Below are 23,383 nucleotides of genomic sequence, written 5' to 3'. Positions count from 1 at the left end.
TATTTTAACATTGAATATGTCAGAGAAGCTTCTAAACGCACATGAGATGAGGAATATATCAGGATTTAGAGGGCAGGAAGCAGCCAAAGACCGGTCCTGTTGCTGCAGTGACATCTACTGGACTTCACACTCTTTCTCCCTCTCACACACACGCACACACAGTTACATTTCTAGGAATTTTAAGAAGTGATTGGTTTTCGAACATGAAAAGTTGCACATTTCCATCATAAATTTTGTAGTATTAATATATATATATATATATATATATATATATATATATATATATACTAGATGTATTGCGCACCTGCTTTTTCCCATTCGCACTTTTTCATCCCTGCTGAAGAAATTTTTTTATTTAAATTTTTTTTTTTTTTATGATGGGGTGGATAAAATGTATGGTTCTTATGTCAACTCTTGATTTTTACTGTTGTGTGCAAGTATAAGCATCAGTGTTCTGTGAAAATAAGACAACTGACAAGCACGTGATTATGTTTAGTCATTTTAGTGTGAAATAAACAGCTGCCCTCAAAAGTGGGCATTGTACAATAGTCCGAAGCTTTCTTGGAAAAATGACCAAATAAAAATATAAAAGTGACATTTTAAGATGCAATGTATAATGAACTAAATCAAATTAAACTTCAACTAGGAAAAAAGACAAAAAACAAAAAATGCAATTCTGGATCACTGTGACAGAACACCCCTTATCAAATCAGAAAACAAAATAGTGTTTCATTATCTGCCATTAACCCTGCAGGACCTTTTCAATCAAACTCCTGATCGTTACAAACTTGGCTACGGGAGGTATAAAATCCCCAACACAAAAATTGGCAACGGTACTCAAAATCGGTAACTAAAGAGACATCATGATTAGCTGAAGGCATAAAAACAGATCAGCGTAGAATAATTGTTCAGTACCACATGGAAATAAAGCCATACTTGTACATGAACTAACAGCAAACGAGTGTGTCCTCCCAGATGACCTGCAGTGTATTCAAATAAAACCTTGAGAACTCCTTACAAAACGTTCATTAGCTGACTCCTATGAGGACAATCGCTCTCTGTGATTGAAGGCGTCAGACTCACGGCTACAGTAAGCGAACAAAGGAGAGAGAGTTCAAAACCTACATATTGACCACCGTGAACGTCGGCTACATCACCACACGGTAAGGCAGTGATGTGACCGCAAAGGTCCCGCCACGCTTTTGCTTGTTTAACACATCCCAATAGGGTGTTACTGAAGTATTTTGACACAGCACACTGCTAGATTGACGCCAGACACTCGGAGCTGCTCGTTTGGTCCTGAAACACACAGTACAGATCTGCAAATTAATCCTGCAAACCATCAGACATAAATCAAGAGTTTTTCTCTCTATTTATCAAATTTGGCAATCTACAAACCGCTTCATTTCATACAAATGATTATTGGCGCTGATTACAGTCCAGTTCTTTAAAAAAGTAAAGCCAAAGGGAATTTTTTATTTTTTTTTTCCTTAGAAAAGCAGTTGTGGACACCACAAATCCAGGTTACAATGTATATAAATATCACTTTGCTCAAAAAAGACTTCATTCGCAACAAATTCATATTGAAAGATCTGATCAACTCGCAGAGGTTTGAGAATTATGATACATAAAATGCTTTTAATTACATGATTGTTTCATATTTTCCCCCTTTGCCAGGCCTGGGTTTACCTACACAAAATAAAACTACATAAAATAAGTCAAATGCATTATCATGAGGAGCATCGGAGACATGTAAAGACACTATTGGACACCTTCATGACTCCCAACAGCACAATGGCAGGCTTCTCTCCAAAGTTTTACATCTTCCTCCTTATATAGGGAACTTACACCACGAATATCACTTACGACCTATAATTAAAATGAGAAGCAGCTCACCCACAAATGGAAAATTCTGCCATTACTTACTCCCCCGCTCCACGAGAACTAGTTCAGACCCAAGACGCTACATTCTTCTGAAGCTTTGTGTGAGGAACAGATGCTTAACTACCCATCCAACCAAAGCCCGTGACATAAAATGCAGAGTCTGACAAACTAACAAAGTTTTACAGCTGATGGGATGACTCTCACTGAATAAAAGCTTGCATTTTGGGTCTGTTTCTCACACAACATGATTCTAGTCACATGGACTAGTTTTTGTCCATTCTGGAGCTTGACAGACATGGAAGTGTTGTTGCATGGAAAGAAAACAATTTTCCCCTCAAAGAAACCGCACGAGTTTAGAATGACCTAATGGAGGGGGAATAAATAATGTGAGAATTTTCACTTTTGGCTAAGCTGCTCCTTTAACATCAGCCACCAGTCTGTTACCACCGCTGTATTCTTTACACAACACAATTATTCTCATTCCAACAAGTACACACTGAAACAGATGCTTGACACCCATGAAGAACTCTAACTTTGTACACGACAGCTTATAATACAATATAAGGCATTTCAGTGTTGTATGTGAAAACGAGAAATAATGCTTCCCCCATAAAAAGATGAAAAAAACCCCCCAATAATTCTATATTTGTAAAATATATATGTGTGTGTGTATATATATATATATATATGCATTCACGTAAATGTACATATTTACGTAAAGGAGGGTAAATATGTAAAGGTATAAAAGCAAGGTAAATGCGTGAGCATGGAATCGACCTATGAAGTCTCAGGTTGCGGGAGAAGAGAATGTGATGTCATACAGGAAGAGGCGGAAACCTTGGCAGTCTAACAGAGCGTTCAGCTGCATCTCAGAGCAGCGGTTTGTCACTCGGCCGCGTCCCCGGCGGATACTGAGACCAACTGCAGAGGAATCTCGGCTGTGCTCAGCTGGTCCTGTGAGCTAGACGTGTTGACGGTAGCGTTGACGGTGGCCAGGCCCTGCATGGTGCCAGGCTGGATGTTTGTGAGGATGAGTGTGGTGCTGCCCGTCGTGATGATGCTGTCCGAGGACACAGCTCCGCCCATGCTGGTCACCATGGCTCCGCCCCCTCCCTTCTTGTTCTGATGTGTCTTTATGTGCTTGGCAAGGTGATCGCTGCGCATGAACCGCTTCGAACACTCTGAACACACAAACTTCTTCTCTCCTGATAATGGTCAAATGAGGAATGATACAGAAATGAGAAAAAGAACAGAAAAAAGCGGTTACAAAACCCTCTGCACAAAACCTGCTCCAAAAGTTCAATTAAAGATATGCATTTTCTTAAAAACAAACAAAGTCAAAAGTAAGTTGTTGGTTTTTTTTTTTAACCCCTTGGGGTCGAAGCCCGCACCAGTGAGAACAGATAAGAACAAGGTATCCTTTGAAACTGCAAAGGGTCTACTTTTATTTGTGTATAGTCATAATAACAACAAAACAATATGCTTTTAAAAAATAGAGAATACTAGAGAAAATAAAGGGTGCGTTCTCTGCCGGCTCTGTCTCTGTCACCTCTCTTCACAGACACGAAAATAAAACATGAATCTCCGCGAATACTCCCCTCAAATACATGAGAAATATATGTATAGAAAGCTTGAAATGTCTACTTTTAAATTAAGTCACGTCCAAAATGTTAAAAGGTCACGCCCACCCGCCGTTCAAACATCCATGTGAGGCGAGCGGGAATGTAAACGGCACATCGCCTCCGCGTAAACAAACAAGTTCATCCCAGCTACTTTCTGTTTCTGGAAGATTTGCTGAGAGAAATAACCCAGAATTTCAAAATGTGTTTTTTTTTCCTTCAGAGCACAAACAATATAAACTATGAAAATGCCAGTTTCAAAAGCTTGGAGTCAGTATATATAGGAATTAAAACTTTTATTTAGCACACAAGTGATGATAAAGACATTTATCATGTTACAAATGATGCTGTTTTCAACATAATAATAACAACGTTTTTTTGAGCAGCGAATCAGAATATTAGAATGATTTCTGAAGGATTGTGTGACTGGAGTATTGATGCTAAAAAGGCAGCTTTGAAAGTCAGCTTTGATTGATCCTAATAAACTGTTTAACTGCACTCACAAGTGAATTTCAAGTTATTTTGTGTGATCGCTATATATATTCTAAATAAACTACAAACAAAAAATATATAAATGTATTTTGTCCTCATATTCTTTCTTGTAACTCTTCCCTTTCAGTCACATACCTGACTGAATGGCTCATTATGAAGCTCATTATGCAGCTGATTATATGGGCCTTTGTCTTCTCAGGTGTGAATGTGAAGGTTGACGCCTTCTCGCATAGACCCTTTCTACTCAAAAAGTGACATAGAAAATTTAAATCAATATATTGTTTTCTGTGAGCAAGTAAACAAGATGATTTTCAAATTATTTTGAAGCAAAAACTCTAGACTACAAGATCCAGTTCTCAAAAGTCTCGTGAAAAAATTTTCTTTGTTTTTATGGCCTTATTTCAGTGACTTCAAAATTTGTGTTTTTCACTAAACACGCATAAACGTTGCTTTCTCAAAAACACAATCATGTACATAAATGCTGCAAACATATTATTGTAGCCCACTTTGTGCCGTTTACAGTGTTATTAGAATGTAGCCATTTATATGTTTATAAACAACTGAAAAAAGCACAAATGTCAGGGCATGTCAAAATTTCTCCAGGCCCCCAAAACACCCTCAGACCCCAGAGGGTTAAATAAAGTCTCTTATTTTAATATAATAAATGCTCAGCAAGGCTTTATTAACTTGATCAAAAACATAGTAAAAACAGTAATATTGTGAAATGTTATTACTAAATATTTTTCTTCTATTTGAATATATTTTCAAATGTAATTTATTTCTCTGATCAAAGTTGAATTTTGAGCATCATTACTCCAGTCTTCAGTGTCACATGATCCTTCAGAAATCATTTTTATTATGTTGATCTGCTGCTCAAGAAACATTAATTATTTATTGTTATCAATGTTGAAAACGTTTGTGCTGCTTAATATTTGTGTAAACCATAGTATATTTATTATTTCAGGATTATTTGATGAACAAAGTTCAAAAGAACAGCCTTTGAAAAAGATTTTTTGCAACAATAAAAAAAAAAACTTTGCAGTCACTTTTGACCAATTTAATGCAACCTTGCTAAATACATTTTTTTATTTCTTTCAAAAACAAAATCTCCAAACTCTTACGGACTATAAATGTTTGAAAGATAGTGTATTTGTTGACAGCACCCAGTTTTCACACACAATTTTCAAATAAATTATAATTTTAGTTTGACCCAAATCATTGTTAATGTAGATACTGACATCACCATATGCTGGAAGATACATTATTTACAGATATTTTCAGTAATTATTATTTTTTTTTTTTTACAGCTGACATTGGAGGAAAGCTTAAAGCATCCATTAAAATGTTCAATATTATAAATTCATACCCAATATTGTTTTATTTTTTAGCTGCACTGTTACCTTAGCAACCTGTTAATGTCAAACTGAGTGTTCCAAATCAGACTCTATATGGGTCATGATGCTGCCATAGACACTAGCTACCTACGTAAGCAGTTGGCTAGGTTTTAGAGCACAATTAGTCACTACGTGTATGTGTGTGTGTGTGTGAGAGAGAGAGAGAGAGAGAGAGTGAGAAGGAGTACCAGTGTGTGTTCTCCTGTGTCGCTGCAATTCATCACTGCGCGTGAACCTCTTCCCACAAAACATCCAGGTGCAGACAAAGGGTCTCTCTCCCGAGTGCCAGCGCAGGTGAGCTCTCAAGTGAGATGTCTTCCCATATACCTTCCCGCAGCCGGCTATATGGCACACGTGCTGTTTCTTCTTGCCCATGTTAGATCCCCTACAACATATAATTAGAAATGTATAGTCAGAATGGGAATATATTACACACATCCAGTGATGAAGACATGTAGTCAAACACACACCATGGGGTATCTGTGTTACATATGAATATAAACTCAAAACTACGTGAGGAAACGTGCTAAAGGAAATGTGCTCTCAGCAGTGTGATCTCACCTCCCGCCTCCCTCTTTGCAGTTGGGGCAGGTACATGCGACCCTGCGCAGACGTTTGCCCTCCTGGCTCAATCCCTCCATCTCCTCCTCCACTAAACGAACACGAAGGTGAGAGAGGTCATTGGCATTCAGCGTAGAGCTACTGTCCAGAGGCCACTCCTCCGAATCAGGCTCCTCCTTAATCTGAATATCTATAGAGTATAGTATGATCAGCGTTACACTAACAGCACTGCATCATTACTGCTAAACACATCTTCCCTCTGCAATGTCACTAAATGATTCTTCTGAACTGCTTCATCTGGTTTACTTTAGATGGTCACCTTTATAGGGCTCTATGATTTCCATGATGTGGACAAGATAAATGGAATCAGTCATAAAAATGGATTTAGGTGTTGAATTTCTCAGAATTTGGTAACATTTGGGTAAATAAATGTGCTTACAGTCCACATAAACTTTATAAAATTATAAATTGATTTTTTTTTTCAATAAAACAATCGTCAGATACACAAGCTCACAGATCTTTATTACAACCCTCCAAAATAAAAAAATAAAAGAAATTGATAGAAATATTACCGTTATACAGTATAATGAAAACATTAAGGAATACCACACAATTTTAATCTAATCAGTAAACCTCTGTTGTGCAGCACTTTGTTTGCCATAAAAGAAAGGGGCTGTTTAAATCTGATTATCTCAAAAGCTTAGTTGAATTTGTATTCACTGAATTTAAAAAACAACAATTTCTGAAATAAATAAATAATAAAAAGTACTAAAAAAATAAAACATCCCACAGGACACTAATATTGTTAATTTTAAGAAATTATTAAAATAAGTTGTATGAATCCAACTGATTAGACATCCCTTTTGATTATTTTAATTTTAACAATTAAACCATAAAAATGGGCTCTAGACAAATTAAAATGGAAAACACTATTTGGAAAAAAAAAAGAAACATACTTCATAGGGCCTTACAATAGAGATCGACCGATATATCGATTTAGCGATATTTTTCCCGATATTTAAGCATTTTTCCATAATCGGTTATCGGTTTTGAGAATTGTGCGCAGGATCGCAATTGCAGCGCATCTGAAGGGAGGCGAGACAACAACAACAACGGTGTGCAGGTACTTGATTTGCTGTAGTTAGTAAACTATTTAATACTACAGTCATTAATGCACAAATTAGATGTATTACATAAATGCCTGATATATAGTTTACGCAACTTGGCTCCAAGAAATATGATAAATAAGATACTCTGTCAAGCCCTGTCCCTATAAAGATATAACTTTGCCTGAAATAACACAGCCATGAATGATTGCATGTTGGAAATAAAAGCATTGAATTTAATTCTCTCTCTGTTGTCTATGCTCATCATTAGTCTTGTGAAGCCGCTTTCATATTGCAATTCACTCAGCGGGTTGATGCTCAAAAAATGCTCAGCACGGCCACCGCATGTAACTTTTAACAAGATTCACTTTTTTTGAAGCACCCTAAATTGTATTAACACTTACTATATAACCATTATTTTGTTTATAAACATCTAAATTAATACAACTCTATGGAAATTCTCTGCAATCGATCGCAGTTTGAGTAGTCTATAGTTCTGTGTAAATGCATAGATAAACCGCGCTGTCAGCAGCATAATTTAGAGCATGCCAGTTGAGAAATACAATAAAATACAATGCTTGTTATATTCCAATATTCCAGAGAATATTATTCTGTGAATTAACATTATCCAGTGAATTATTCTTCACTCTTTAGCCTATTAAACAGCTTATAAACCTACTAAAACTGTAGTTAAAAATTAAGTTGATATGACTCCTGTCCTTTATTTATTTTCTCCATTTGAAAACATTAGACATTCTACGTTTATTTTGCTTACTGCTAATATTAGTGTTGCTGCTAAAGCTTTTTATAAATAAAATGTTTTTTATTGTTGTAATACGAAGATTAAATTTAACATGACAGGGCTCTAGACTGTTAAGATTAGACCAAAACGTCAAGTTAATGAGTTAAAATTTGACGTGGTCACATTTGTACGAGTGCATGGTCTGCGCTGCTCCAAAGCGTCTGCTTCATACAGCGCGAGCTGCCAGCCGCAGCACATTATAGCAGGAGTCAGATTTCACTGATCACGTGAAGAGAGCGTCGCGGACGGAGCGCAACGGAGGACTTTGTTTTCAAACTAAAGTAAAAGACCGCTTCTTAAACCAGAGAAGGTGAACATGCTGGTGTTCTTGTAGAAAAAACATGCAAGTCCTGTCAGCTACAGCCAATTTAGTTTTACTTTTCTTTTTGTTTTCGTTTTGAGAAGCTTGTTATCTTTGCTGTTTACCTCATATTACGCTATGGAGGCTTTCCTTAATTTAAAAAAAATATATATTAATATTTAATTGCTTCCTCAGAGTTTGCTAAACATTCTGTAATATACTCGGTATATAAGACAGCATGTGATGTGTCCTGTGCCATGCCTCGTCTTATTCGTTTTTGTTAATAAATGTTATGTAAGCTAGTTTGTCAGTCAACATACTGTTTTATTGTTGTTGTGCTTTTTAATTAAGAATAACAATGAATCCATCTTTTGTTTTAGTCTTAAAAAATGAAAGGTGTATAGATATAAACAAAACACAATGATCTTTTCTTGTAAAATGTGACACCAAGATCGCAAATTTGAAAGTGAAAGCGCACGAAAAGGAATTCCTGTTCACAAAATTTAAATCACAAATAATACCGATGAAAAAGAACGAGTTGAATGTTGAACACTTTTGTTACCATATAACTATAAACTATGATAAAAGTTCATCAGCATGCATTGATTAATCAAATGATCAAATGTGCAAAAACAAAAAACAAATTGCAACCAAATTATGTGCTCATGCGACCAACTGAGAAAGTTAGTCACAAAAGTGAGATCAGTGGGAAGAATGAGTCTAGAGCCCTGCATGAAAGACTGCTAATTCTCAAAACATTTTTTGTTAAGATGACAAAGGAGGAAAAACCAAAGTGAAGTATGGACTTGCTTCACGCAGTCATTTATTTACTTTATAACAGTAAATAAATATCGGTTCTGCATATCGGTTATCGGGCACATAAACGTGCAAATAATTGGTATCGGTCATAAAAAAATCTATATCGGTCGATCACTACCCTACAACTATCTACATGTCTTTTCTCCCCTATTGAAAAGGTTACTACAGACATTTTAATCAGTCTTCCTGAAACACCAGCTGCAGTACCTCCAGTGCTGTCTGTGTCCTCAGACTGCTGGAACTGAATGCCTGCCTGGCCCACAGTGTTCACAGTCACTGACTGCAGGTTAGGTATCTGTCCGGAGGTCAAGCTGACAGGTGTACCGCCCTGACCCAGAGACAGCGTTTGCACCGGGGCCAGAGTAATCTGCTGAGTTGGAGCCGTCTGGAGCTGAAGGTTCTGGAGGTTCTGAACTCCTTGGACCTGCACAGACAGATTAGTGAAATTTTTAAAGCACAGCAGGCTTGTCTTGATTTAAAAAAAAAAAAAAAAAAAAGTTACTTTAAAGAGCCTGTCTTCATTCCTGCAATTCATCCACACTGTTAAATTTCTTCACACGAAAGACAATAACTATTCAGTTTTAATTAATAATTGTTCTAATTATTTGAGAATAATGATGTTCATACACTATAACTACAATGATAACAACACAAAGAAATTATATTGTTGAAATCACTCTAAGAACAATTTTTTTCTGCTGATGGATGATAAAAACATTGACAGCCAATGAGACACCAAACAAGCTTAAAGAGCTTGCACATTTAAAGCAGCAGATGACAAAGCTGTTGGTGTGGATGCTAATAAATTCCTCGTTATTGGTATGGACAGGCCTTAAGTAACTCACTGTGTGCCATATTTGAGCAAAAAGATATAAAAAGGTATCACCAAAAATCACACAGTAACCAATCACAAAAGTAATGTTTTCTACATATTTATGCAAGTTGTGACTTTTTACTGAATGTCAAAATCAGTAACATCAAACATGATAAAGACTAATCAGTTTTTGTGATGATTCATTGTCTATTTGCGACTTGAATGGTGGTCACTGCTCAAACTGTATGTTGGTTACTGTTTTCATGGCCACTTATGAACAGTGGTGCAGGAAGTGATGTTTTATTAGTGCAGTGTGTCTGTATCAGCAGTGCAATAATTACAAATTCAGTATATAAAAAAACCCAAAAATGAATTCTCAAATCTAAAAATGTAATTTAAAACAATAATCTGATTTATAACCTCATACCTGGAAGGTCTGCCACTGTATCTGTCCTGACGGAGTGACGGTTTGGGCCTGGATGAGGAATGTTCCTGGGTTGATGAGCTGAACGTTTTGCAGAGACTGCTGGGCCTGAGCAGACACCTGACCGTCAGCGGTCTGCAAGGGTAACTGTTGTAACTGGATCACCTGCTGTCCTCCAGACACCTGCAGCGCACCCTGACTGAGGTAGCCCGACCCGTCTCCCTGCTCTCCCGCCGCAGACTGTGTCAACACGCCGGTGCCGTCTATCGTGCTGGTGTGCTGCTGCAAGGACGCTGTAGACGTGGTAGGCACAAACATGTCTGCGGCTGCACTGGAGTTGAGTGTCTGTTGCTGTTCCCCTGCTTTGGCCGAGCCCTCAGAGTTCTCCACGCTCTGATTGGTCATGATCAGCTGGCCGTCAGCGGTGACGCCGGTGGCGATCGGCTGGGCTCCCGAGAGCCCGAGAGAGTCCAGATCAACGCTGTTTATGGGCACAAAGGTAATGTTACCAGGCAAACCCAGAGACATGTTAGTGACCACCTGACCCTGAGTGCTGAAGGCAGAGCTTCCCAGAGACACCTGTGGGATCTGGTGCACTTGGCCAGACTGGGTCATGAGGGTCTGACTGTTGCTGAGAACATCTGTGCCTGTAACGCTGATGGTCTGGGTGCCATCCGGGAGGATATGGATCTGCCCTGCGGCGTCCTGCGCCATTGAGGACCCCTCGACGGCAGAGGAAGAGAAACCCAGCTGCCCTTCGGCCGTCTGCACCTGAGGGATGACTTGGTATTGGATGTTAGGCACTGCGCCGGTGGACGCATCGGTCCCTGACGTGAGTAAGATGTGCTGGTTCTGGAGACCCTGGAGGCTCTGGAGAGGAAGAACATACTGTCCGTTGGACGTGACGATACCCGTGCCGGAAAGATGCAGGACACCCGAATCGTCCTTCACCGCCTCCCACCTTTCAGATGACCCTGTTAACTGCACTGAGAGGTCTGCATTCTAGGGAGGAAACAGGTTCACAAAAGAACAAGATATTCAAAGTGATGCCACAACGGTGCATGTACACGGGAAGATCCAATAACAATGAACAGGTCCTCATCTCTTGCTGTTACTATGGTGACTGATGCAAAACATGGACCCCATGGACTACAGATAAACCCATCCTGCATATGAAAATTAGAATTTGGTCTGAAATACTACTGAACATGTGAACCTCAAAACAATCCAGTTTTCCACTAATTTCTACCTTTTAGCAAACAACAAAATTAAAAAATAAATCTATTATATATATATACACACACACACACATATATACACATACATACATATACACACACTAGGGATGGCTCGATACCATAATTTTGACTTCGGTACGATACCAGAATGTAGTACTTCGGTATCGATACTAAATCGATACCATAGGTGACAAATAACCAGCCTCAAATGATAAGTGAATAAAAAAAAAAGTATTATTAATAATAATAATAAAAACAGATTCATTATGTTAATACCTTTGTATCAAACTGTAACAAAAAACCTAAAAGGAGACATAGGTTACATTTTGATGTTGGAGAAAAAGAAATAGGCTAACTGAATAAGATGAAAATATATTCAAATCTTATCTTTTCAGTGCAAACACAGTGCAAACTAAATGTCTCCTAAACCTACCGGAAACATAGGTTTCATTTTGAAGAAGTTTGAAGAAAAAAAATAGCACTGAATTTGCAATTGATGCAACAAATGTTGCTTTATAGTAAAGTGTTATTCTAACAGTCAAAGTAATATTCAAAATCATGTTATTATTTCTCTCTCTCAGATTGTTTTCAGATTTCAGACTCAACCAAAGAAAAAGCATTAAATATAAATCTCACTCTCACTTGCTTCATATTAGCGGTCGGCAGCGCGTCAGAAACATTCCCTTCATATCATTGATACTAAAATTAATATAGCAAAACTCTTGCTCAATTCATATCCAATTAAAATTTGATTGTATGAAATGCAAGTGCGTGTATTACGTGACCTAAACTTCATTGATTCTAGCGTGTCTCACACGCACATTTGCGCTTACTGTATTACATCTGAATGTGCGTTGATCAGATGTAAATAAAAGGTCAAATCAAATCTGAATTTATGAATGATGCACTCACCAGTCGATCTCTTAATTCTTTGAAAAGATCAGGATGAGCAAGCGATGCTTAAAAAAATTTGATGTGTTCCTGTGGCAACATGATTTAGGCCTATAGCAACGCTTGCATACAGGTGCAGTAAGGTCAGTTCCTTCACCTTTGTCATCTGTCTTTTATCCAAAGTAATGTCATATTTCACTTATACTGTTCTCTTTATTTATTAATTTTGGGTGCGCTGAGTTTCATCTGTTTGATCCATCGCGTTGTTCTGTTGTCACATTTACCGGTTGCACAGCAATTTGGGAAGCACTGCAACCTACAGGTGCATTTTGCAACAGCAGCGTATGAAATACCGAATTGAGCAAAATTATGATATCGTACCGTTTGAAATATAATATATACCGGTATTTTTCCAGTATCGGTATACCGCGCATCCCTAACACACACACACACACACACATACATACATAGCTATACACACACAGCTTCTGGAAAGTTTGTGAACCCTTTAGAATTTTCTATATTTTTCGCACAAGTCCTGAAAGTAGACAAAGAGAATCCACTCAAACCAATGAGACAAAAATATTTATTCAGGAAAATTATCCAATATTGCATATCTGTGAGTGGCAAAAGTATATGAATCTCTTGGATCTCTCTAGCAGTAAATTTAAAGGTGAAATTAGAGTCCATCTGTACAGAGTTGTTTTCAGTCAGTGCAATGACTATCAAACGTCAGTACATGACCTGTTTTATTCAAAGAACAGGGATCCATCAAAGTCTGATCATGTTTCTGGACCTCTGAAAAAGTTTATGTTGCTCATCAGGCTAGAAAAGGTTTCAAAACCATCTCGAAAGAGTTTGGACTCCACAAATCCACAGTCAGACAGATTGTGTACAAATGAAGGAAATTCAAGACCACTGTTACCTTCCCGAGAAGTGGTCGACCAACAAAGATCACTCCCAAAGCGGAACGTGTAAAAGTCTGCTAGGTTGCAAAAGTTCCCAGGGTAACTTCTAAGCAACTAAAGGCCTTTCTCACATTGGCTAATGTTAATGAGCCCACCATCAGGAGAACACTGATCAACCATGGTGTGCATGGCAGAGTAGCAAGAAGAAAGCCACTGTTCTCCAAAAAGAAAATTGCTTGCTTAAGATCATGTGTACAAGCCAGAGGACTATTGGAGAAAGATTTAATGGATTGATGAAACCAAAATAGAACCTATTGGTTTAAATGAGAAGCTATTAGGATCGGAGAAAAGAACACACTGCATTCCAGTTTAAGAATCTTATTGCATCTGTGAAACCTGGTGGTGCCTTGGGCCTGTTTCGCTGCATCTTGGCCAGGACAGCATGCCATCATTGTTGGAACAATGAATTCTGAATTATACCAGCGAATTCTAAAGGAAAACGTCAGGACATCTGTTTAAGAACAAAGTCTCAAGAGAACGTGGGTCATGCAGCAAGACAACAACCTCAAGCACACAAGTTATTCCACCAAAGAATGGTTAAAGAAGAACAAAGTTAATGTTTTGGAATGGCTGAGTCAAAGTCCAGACCTTAATCCAATTAAAATGTTGTGGAAGGACCTAAGCAAGCAGTTCATAGGAGGAAACCCACCAACATCACACAGATTAAGTGGTTCTGCACTAAGGAATGGGCTAAAACTCCTACATGTTATTGTGCAGGACTGATCAGCATTTACAAGAAACTTTACTTTCAATTACTGCAGCAAAAGGGAGTCACACCAGATACTAAAATCAAAAGATTTGCATACTTTTGCAACGCACAGATGTAACACTGGGTCATTTTTCTCAACAAATAAATGACAAAAAATATTTTTCTCTCACTTGTTTGATTCGGTTCTCTGTCTACTTTCAGGACTTATATGAAAATCTGAAGATGTTTTGGCTCATATTTATAAATATAGAACATTCTAAAGGGTTCACAAACTTTCAAGCAGCACTGTATGTATGCGTGTATATATAGACACAATATAAAGACAAAGCAGAACTGTTCTACGGTGCCCGGGAGGGGCCATCTTCGGTTCACTTAGTTTTGTCATGGCCACGACATTAAGTGGTATGGAACGTGATAATACGTTGTGGCCAAAAGATATTAATTCGTGGGAATGTCATATTAATTCACGGGAATGTGATATGTCGTGGTCACGAGATCGTTTTGTCAAGGCTATGTCCCTCCAGATGCTAGGGAACAACATTTTCTCGTGGCCACGAATTTAATGTGTAAAATAACCTACATGACCAAAGCAACCTGGGATTATCAGGGATTCATTCATATTTTATTTTGAATTAAGAAATAATTATCATAGAAATGATTACATAATTAAATTATTATATTGACCATAGGCTACCCGACTGTAGGCAATTGCACGCGATGTAACCAGCATTCGAATTAAGTTTATCACAAATAGGCTAAATGTTACATAAAGAACATAAAATAAAATAGACCTACAAGAAAAAAAAATGCATCCGTCCCACAGCCTTGCTAGCTGTGTGTGTCCATTAACTGATCGTTGAGGAATGAATCATTCACGTAGTTTCATTTGTAAATGAAAAGACAACATGCTCATTTATCATCACGCACGAGCATAAAAAGCCTAAAATCATAAAGAATTGGCATAATTGTCAGGCGTTTACAGTATTTGCGAAATATTTGGTAGCAAATAGCATAATTATACAGAACGTTAATTAGGTAAAGCGATACACGAATTGAAAGGGGAAATAATAAAATATTATATTTATATGAAATAAATATAAAAATATAGCCCTACCAAGTTAATATAACTTAATAATAATAATAGTAATATAAAAATAATAAATTAAATGTTTAATGTTATTAAAAAAAAAAAATATCCATCTTTGGTTGCTATGGTCACGCAGGTTTGTTTACACATTAAACTCGTGGCCACGAGAAAAATTTGTCGTTCCCTCAACATAAGAAGTCGTGGCCACGAGAAATGGATGTTGTTCCCTCAACATAGCACCTAGAGGCCACGACACAAGGATGTCGTTACCTCGACAAAACGATCTCGTTCCCACGACTTATGTCGTGGCCACAACAAAACTAAGTGAACCCAAAGCCGGCCCCTCCCGTGTTCGTCTCCGAGCAACACAGTGGCATTTAATTTCTTGATCCACGTTTTGAACGAATTGTGTGAACCATTAGGCTCGTTGGATCTGAAGCGGCGCTGCACAGACCGATCGGTGTATGACATCAAAGTACTGCGAGAGCAATTCAAAAGCATGCAGAGGCATCTGCTCTCTCTGATGTCATATACAACGATCGGTCTGATGGTGATGATCCGCTTCAAGTCGAACAAGCCTAATGAACCAATGGACCATTCATAAAGAAACGTTTACTTCACTCCTGAAAGAATCAACTATTTGAACGAATCAAATGAATGAATAAATGACTCGATGACTTAATCATAAAGACATTTACCACCACCTACTGGCAGTTTTAGTTTATTATTTAGAGCAGGGGTGTCCAAACCACGGCCCGCGAGGGATTTTTAAAAAATTATATGAATCTGCAGAGGTGGGCAAACTACGGGCGTTTTCATCCAGCCCGTGAGGCAGTGGTTCCAAAATAGCTAATTTTATGCAATATCAGTAATATCCAATAGATGGCGCTGTAGCCTGTAGTGCAGTATATAACCTCTGATTTTATACTGTCCCGCCGACGCGGACACCGGAGCTGAGTGCGCCCACTCTAGTCAATCCGCGGCACGTTTCAGAAGCAGCTCTCCGCACGGCTTCACTAAAGATAGGCGCCTAGGCTAGTTTTGACGGACGCCGCGTTCAAGCACACAGCGAATACAAAATAAAAAGTCAAAATAGCTATATACACTACAAAACTGCCACAATTATAAATAAGTTACTTGTTTTAAAAATGCTTAAAATGCTCTGTAGACTTTCCTGTATCAGAACAAATGCCAGCGTTATCCCATTATCCTCCTGCTCATGGGTGCTGTAATTTTGTGGGGAAAACATGGAAATAATTTGTCACTTTATCTGGCAAAGATATACTTTCTTCTGTTTTCCACACACATTTTTATGAAAATGGATGTAGTACTGTTTTTCTAGATTATAAATTGCGTTTTTTTAATCTGAAACCTGCTGAAATTTCCAAGGCGACTTATTTAAAGCAATCAAGGTCAAGCGCAAAGTGCGCACATTACGATTGGTGATGAATGAGGAAAGGCAAGCGAGTTTGTATTGTGCATTTTCCAGCAACCACGCCGCTAGTTTCAGTTTCACGTTAAATATTTAAGGCTGGGCGTTTATAATATATGTTGATAGTGAATGCCATTATTTTTGTTTGTTTTTTACTTATATTTTCGTTCTTTTTTCTATTCTGAACACTGCTAAATTTACAGGCTTTTTTGTGGAGGGTGGGGAATATAAAAACATGTTTCTAATGTTTTTAACGTTTCGTTTATTTTACATTATTTCTGAATGAAATGATAAAATGTGTCTTATACATCGACTTGTACACCAATGCAACTTATCTGTGTGTCATAAAGTGCTCATAAAAATAGGTAGTGATGGTACAAGAAAAGAACTGCCATATGTGCAAGTATACATACAGTACCAGAAGCGAGCGAGTGTCAATTTAGAAAAAAAAAAAAAAATCATTTGTCATAAACATTATGCGGCCCATCACTTAATGTGGAAAACTTGATGTGGCCCTCGAGTCAAAAGGTTTGCCCACCCCTGATTTAGAGTATAATTTCATTAAAGAAATAATTTAATATTTCCATAGTAATAATAATAATACAAGTATTATAGTTCACCCACCCAAAAAATAAAATGTTGCTATTATTTACTCATGGCAGGGCTCGACAGTGCGAGCATTTCACTCGCATTTGCGACTAAAAATAGATGTGTGCGAACTGGAAAATGTATTTAGGAGCACAAGTGCGAATACAAAACAAAATACAAAACAGCCTAACTTATACAGTAGCCTATAACAAACGTATTAATTTATTCTGTTTATTTATGGAAAAATTGCGATGCAGCCTCATATGATTACTTTAGAACTTTAAAAAGGCAACGTTTTAATTTAAATGAGCACAGATGAGAAGAAAAGCGGAGCGAGTTAAAGTGAAGACGCGCTGAATGACGCACATTCGCCACTAGAGGGCGCTGCCGCTGCCGTTACCCCGGTAACCCAGTAAACACATCAGCTGCGCTACTTTCCTAAAACTGTGTAAATAATGTTTCACACTCAGTCATTTAGATATTTATATTCGCTTTAATCTTCACAATAGCCTCAAATAATTCTTACTTAAAGACTTAATGAGCTATTTATTTTCCAACATTTTTTCTAAGCTAAAACATGGCCCATCCACTGATCTATAATAGACAACAGTGGGCCTATCTATATATCAACGACTGATTCGTTATTATTGTTCAGTAGCACAAGTTCCATTAGTTAACATGAAAAAAAAACAATGACTGTATTTATTAATAATGCTATCTTAATTTCAAATTTTAATAATACATTATAAAATCAAAAGTTGAATATAATTCAATGGAGCTAACATTAACTAGCATAGTTGTATTTTTTATTAAATCAACATTAACAAAGAATATTAACTACTGCAACAATTAGCTATTGCACATTTTTAGTTAATGTTAACCTGCTTTAACTAATGTTAATAAATGGGACCTTACTTACCCATTGTTCTTTCGTTCATTTGAACAATCTTTTGCACTCTAATCTTGAAACACTTGTTTACTTTATATTTTTATGTATTTTTTATAAAAGTCTTTTAGTAAATTATCTTTAATAAAGTTATTTAACCTGTTAGGAGGACAACACTTTTTTTCACTTAGAAATTATATATTGTGATTTAAAAACAAAAACATATACCGTGACAAAAGCTTCAATGATTATTGTGAAAATTTTATACCGACACAGTTTAATAGGATTATAACTAATTACATAATTAGCCTATTAAATAGTGTCTGAAGTAAAATTATTTAAAAACCTTGTGTACTTTCTGTATTCTGATAAATTAAATAATGGTGCTTGTAAATGTCTCTTTGTATCCCCTTATTAAGCTAAAACACCTAATTAGAAAAATTTGCATTGCGCCCCTAAATGTTTTTAATGCGCTCCTAAATTTTTTGACTTAGGAGCACATGTGCTCCTTGGGGAATAGGTAAGCGTCAAGCCCTGCATGGTCCAAAAGAGTACATGTAATAAATTGAATGTTGAATCAAACTAAATATTTCTTGCTGAAGCTGCTTTATGTAATAGCTGTTTGATGCTTTACACAACAATGACTTTAAATTATATTTTGGGAGTAATTTCTCAGCCAAATTTGAGGCGCAAATTTTTAATCGCTTCCCATATATACGAACTAGGGATGCACCGAAATGGAAATTATTGGCCAAAGTATTGTATTTTGCCAATTTCTTTTCAACATTGCATCAATTAACTAGCCAAAATCTGATTTTTGCATTTATTTTCTTAAATGCATCTTGCTGAATTAAAGTACATCTTACTGGTCCCAAATTTTTTTAAACTTACATGCATGTGCATATGCTCTATGTCCAGCCATCTGAATGACTGACAATATTAAATTCCCTGAAAAGTTTGTACATCTCCGCCTATAAAATTAAGCATATCATGATCCATTCTTTGAGTTTTCCATGTTGGCCTAATTCAACAAGTAAGCAACTAAAACACAAATGTGTCTTCCTGTCTGTTTGAATGGTTCCTATTAAGAATAAGCTGCACTGTGAACCAGACTATAATTTACAGAATTTATTTAGACTAAGCTAAGCGAAAGCTCAACCAGATCTGATCTTGCTCCATGTCCGGCCAGCTGAATGACTGACAATAATTACAACTGATTCCCTTAAAAGTTTGTACATCTCCGCCTATAAAATTAACGTTAAACCTATCATGATCCATTCTTTGACTTTTTCTACGCTGGTCTATGTCAACAAATAAGCAACTAAAACACAAATGTGTCTTCCTGTCTGTTTGAATGGTTCCTGTTAAGAATAAGTTGTACAATGAACCAAGTGCATAATTGACAATTTATTTAGACTAAGCCAGATCTGAGCTTCCACGTATAATGACCCTTAGGTTTGGGGATTGTAAACATACACCCGTTCAAAGTAAACACGGCCGGGCTCATACTCGATCCACGGTAAGGTCTAATAAAGGAGAGAGATCTGTAGTTGCTGACTTACCTCTCCAGCAGCAGCACCATTATTATTGGAGTTAGCCCCGTTCTCTGCTCCGGGGGCGGGCGAACCGAGGCCGGTGCAAGTGGCGGCGAGCAGGGCGAGCGGCGAGGGCTGTCCGTCCTGACGATGGGCGGGTTTAAAACATGAAAGGGGGTGGCCACACAGGAAGTACCAGTGTTTTAACAGAACAAAGTGAAAACTTAACCAAATCACATGCGTTACAGAATAAGAGAAGAGTGGATTTGATCCGGTTTACCTGTTCCGCGCCGCCGCCGTCCTGAGCGCTGCCGCTGTCCGCCATGACTCCCGCTTTCACTGGCCCTTCAGGCGCTTAAACACACACAAAACAATACAAAACAGCCGTTAGAGTCCGTCACTCGGCGCGCTCTCTGCATATGTGGCTTCATCGGTTATACCAGAAGCGTTGTGTCGCGTTATGGATGATTTGAGCTCTTTATTTCTTTCCTCCGCGGATCTTAAAGTGTCTGTTTCACCCGCCTGCTAACATTAGCCTAGCTTAGCATAAACATAGCCTGCACAAAGATTCAAAGCGACCATTCCCACGCTCTTCATATGCTACTTACCGGTCATTACGTGAGTTCTTTAAAAAAGACGGATATCTGCGTTTAATTACACTCCGAGCATGGTTATTTAAATCGGTGCCTGCGCTCGCTTTAGTCCAGTTTGTTTTTTTTCCTAATTTGATTGACGGCGGGGCTTCCACTTCGTCTACTGCGTCACCGACCGGAAGTCCCGCCCTTCGTCTCTCCTCTCATTGGAGATTAGGTTGGAGAACTCGCCTTTTGATTGGATGGACGGGATGTCTGTCATTTTTACCGGGTTACTTCTTATGTCTCGTTGTCCCTCAAGTTTTGTCCGTGAAGATGTACGGTTTCCGTCAGTGTAGTGAACTACAGGGTTTTTGTTACTGGTTTTGATGAGTTTACATCATTACCTCTTTAGTTTATTAGCAAGAAAGCCTTATTCTTATTTTTTTCTTATCTAACATATTTTGCAAGAATACTAGTTCGCTCTGCTCATTCAGACAAGCTGGGAAACTGATGATACATCATTTATTTTCATGGTCTTGTAATCAGCAATTAAGAGGTTTATGGTTTAATGTAAGAGGCCACTTGAGCTCTGTCAAGTGTTTTCAAGTAATAGGTGTGATTAATGATATGCAGTAATTTCTGAAGATCAGTCTGAATGGAGGAGGCAGCAGCATCTTTTACAAAAATGTGTCAGAGATGGGATGAGCCACACAGATCCATGCTCTTCTGTTATTAAAATATTTTAGTAGTTTATTTTTTATTTTTTCACAGTACCCAAAATAAAAAATGAAGAACCTTACCCACTCTGTAAAGAGAAAAAAAAATACAACGTGCTAAAAGAAAATCAGAATCAGAAAGAGCTTCATTGCCAAGTATGCTTGCGCATACAAGAAATTTGTTTCAGTGTCATAAGCTTCCAGATCACACAGACAACAACGACACAGACAATAAAAATAAGATGAGAATAAAAAATACACATATGTAAATATAAATACACACATATACACAAAAAAATTACAATAAATAATTTGAAAAATAAATAAATTTAAACTTTAAAACTTTTTTATTACTGTGTGCACAAAACCCATCTTGAGTGTTTGCTGCCAAAAAGCTGTTTTAGTTTCATCTGACCATAGAAGCCAGTCCCGTTTCAAGTTCCAGTATAGTCTGGCAAATTAAGATGCTGGAGTTTGTTTTTGGATGAGAGTGTTTTCGTTTCTTTATTTTATTTTATTTTCTCTTGAAACCCTCCCAAACAACGTGGTGATGTAGGTTTTGTTTGATATATTGTTTAGACTCAACTATTTTCTGCAATTCTTTATTCTGGACAATTTTATGTTGATAGTCACCCTGGTGTGAAAAAAAGTAAATATGAATGGTAATATACTAGCAGTTAATTGCAAACCTGATTCTAAAGATTTCACTGCTCATGTCAAAGATGGTATTCATTGCCTATATAAAACTTAAACAAGTAATTGCTATCTCCAACCCTAACTTAAACACTCACCTTAAAGGAATAGTTCACCCAAAAATGAAAATTTACTGAAAATGTACTCACCCTCTGGCCATTCAAGATGTAGATGAGTTTTTCCTTCATATGAACAGATTTGGAGAAATGTAGCATGACATCACTTGCTCAGCAATGGATTCTCTGCAGTGAATGGGTGCTGTCAGAATGAAAGTCCAAACATCTGATAAAAACATCACAATAATCCACACCACTCCAGTACACCAATTAGCGTCTTGTGAAGTGAAGAGCAGCTTGTTTGTGACAAACATATCTATCATTAATGCATTTAAATAACAGTATATAATCCATAATAACACTTCCTTCAGTGGGAAAAAAGTCCATCCCCAGTTGTCCTCTCACATAAACCCACATATTTGTTTAGAACTGTTTTGGACTGATTTTATAATAAACAATACTTAATCTGAGTATATTTTTCTCCTAATTCAGAAGAGACAAAATTTTCACTTGTGAAAGCAATGTTATGAATACAGAATAAATTTTAGCCAGAAGCAACAGTTTAAAGTTTACCTTGATGAATGATGGATTATTTTCAAACACACAGCTTTTCACTTCACAAGACATTTATTGATGTACTGGAGTGGTGTGGATTACTTGTGGAATATTGTGATGTTTTTATTAGCTGTTTGGACTCTCATTCTGATGGCGCCCATTCACTGCAGAGGATCCATTGCTGAGCAAGTGATGTAATGCCACATTTCTCCAAATCTGATGAAGAAACACACTCATCTCTATGATTTTTTTATTTTTTTTATCTGAACTGAATACATAAAGTCTGAACTTTTTTTAACAGGTGACGGCATGATTGAGTTGGCCATGCAAATCATGCTAATATTGCTCGTTCTTAACGATAGGAATTGGAATGAAGAGAACATGAAAGTTTATGTTCTACTATTCTTGATAGCATCACCATCTTACAAAAAAAAAGATAATACCATTTCTAATTTTCCCTAAGATAGACAACCGATGTACCTATGCCTCCCTGATTCATAGTGCGTCAAGGGAGTTCAACAGCACAGAATGAGGAAATTAACTTAGGAAATTAGACTGTCTGGGGGGCAAATTCGGCAGATTGTTTTGTTATTCACCAGAGAGCATGAGCAGGAAAAAAACTGGGTGAAAGTTGATCTCTCCGAGATCATATATATAAAAAAAAAATCACTTTGTATCATCCTACACGTCTAGAAGGAGAAAAGAGTCTCTGGAGTTTGTTCGCGGCAGCAGTGTTGCTTTTATAAACGCTAAAAGATTAGCACGATTGCATTGAGATAACAGCCCAGAGACATTCTGCACTCTCAGCTGCGTTCCTGATCTAAGACTCTGTTCGCTGCATCGTTTCCACTGTGTCAGCTCCTCCCTGAGAGTGACCAGAGAGCAGCGTTTTCCTTCAACCTTCAATTCAAACTTGGGCCATTACAGCCAGACTACAAAAGCACTTTCCTTGCACTCAGGGGCTCGCACCAGTGAGTGGGGGATATTTCCAATCACTCCGCTGTCAATCTGAGTGTCAGGTAAACACAGGCTGGCAGACAGAGCCTTTAGAAAGGCCCACATCTGTGGCTCTCGCTCTCCTAGCTTACCTTGCGCTGGTTTATCCACAATCTAACACACAAAGAGCCCCACACTCAAATGGAAAGGCAAAACGCAGCTGTTGTACAATGGCGTGGGTATCTTATCTCATATCTTTAGATTGAAGTACTACACAATAAGTTAATTGCTTTGAGATTTCG

At 37.6% G+C, this 23,383-nt stretch overlaps 1 protein-coding gene across 2 annotated transcripts; it reads right to left on the bottom strand.

Moving 5' to 3' along the window:
- Positions 1-488: 488 nt before the first annotated feature.
- LOC306876701 (transcription factor Sp3-like) lies at positions 489-20,333 on the bottom strand. Of its 2 annotated transcripts, none has more exons than XM_079428054.1 (8): positions 20,159-20,333; positions 19,831-19,904; positions 19,578-19,694; positions 10,220-11,218; positions 9,186-9,402; positions 5,951-6,140; positions 5,578-5,774; positions 489-3,089 (listed from the first exon to the last, which is right to left on the bottom strand). In XM_079428054.1, the coding sequence occupies exons 1-8, from the start codon at positions 20,163-20,165 to the stop codon at positions 2,770-2,772; spliced, it is 2,121 nt and encodes a 706-aa protein (XP_079284180.1). In that variant the 5' UTR covers positions 20,166-20,333; the 3' UTR covers positions 489-2,769. The 2 variants fall into 2 exon arrangements, with proteins under 2 accessions (XP_079284180.1, XP_079284181.1); XM_079428055.1 differs by having other exon boundaries at positions 494-3,089; positions 5,951-6,041.
- Between the last annotated feature and the right edge of the window lie 3,050 nt (positions 20,334-23,383).

This window comes from Barbus barbus (genome assembly GCF_936440315.1).
Source record: "Barbus barbus genome assembly, chromosome: 11".
NCBI lineage: Eukaryota > Metazoa > Chordata > Actinopteri > Cypriniformes > Cyprinidae > Barbus > Barbus barbus.
This window is presented reverse-complemented; position numbering and strand designations above follow the sequence as displayed.

Excerpts from the sequence above, each read along its gene's own strand:
- LOC306876701 (XM_079428054.1), bottom strand. Across the intron at positions 19,695-19,830 it reads ACGGCGGCGGCGCGGAACAG|GACGGACAGCCCTCGCCGCT; the intron begins GTAAACCGGATC and ends GCCCATCGTCAG. Across the intron at positions 3,090-5,577 it reads ACACAGGAGAACACACACTG|GAGAGAAGAAGTTTGTGTGT; the intron begins GTACTCCTTCTC and ends GACCATTATCAG.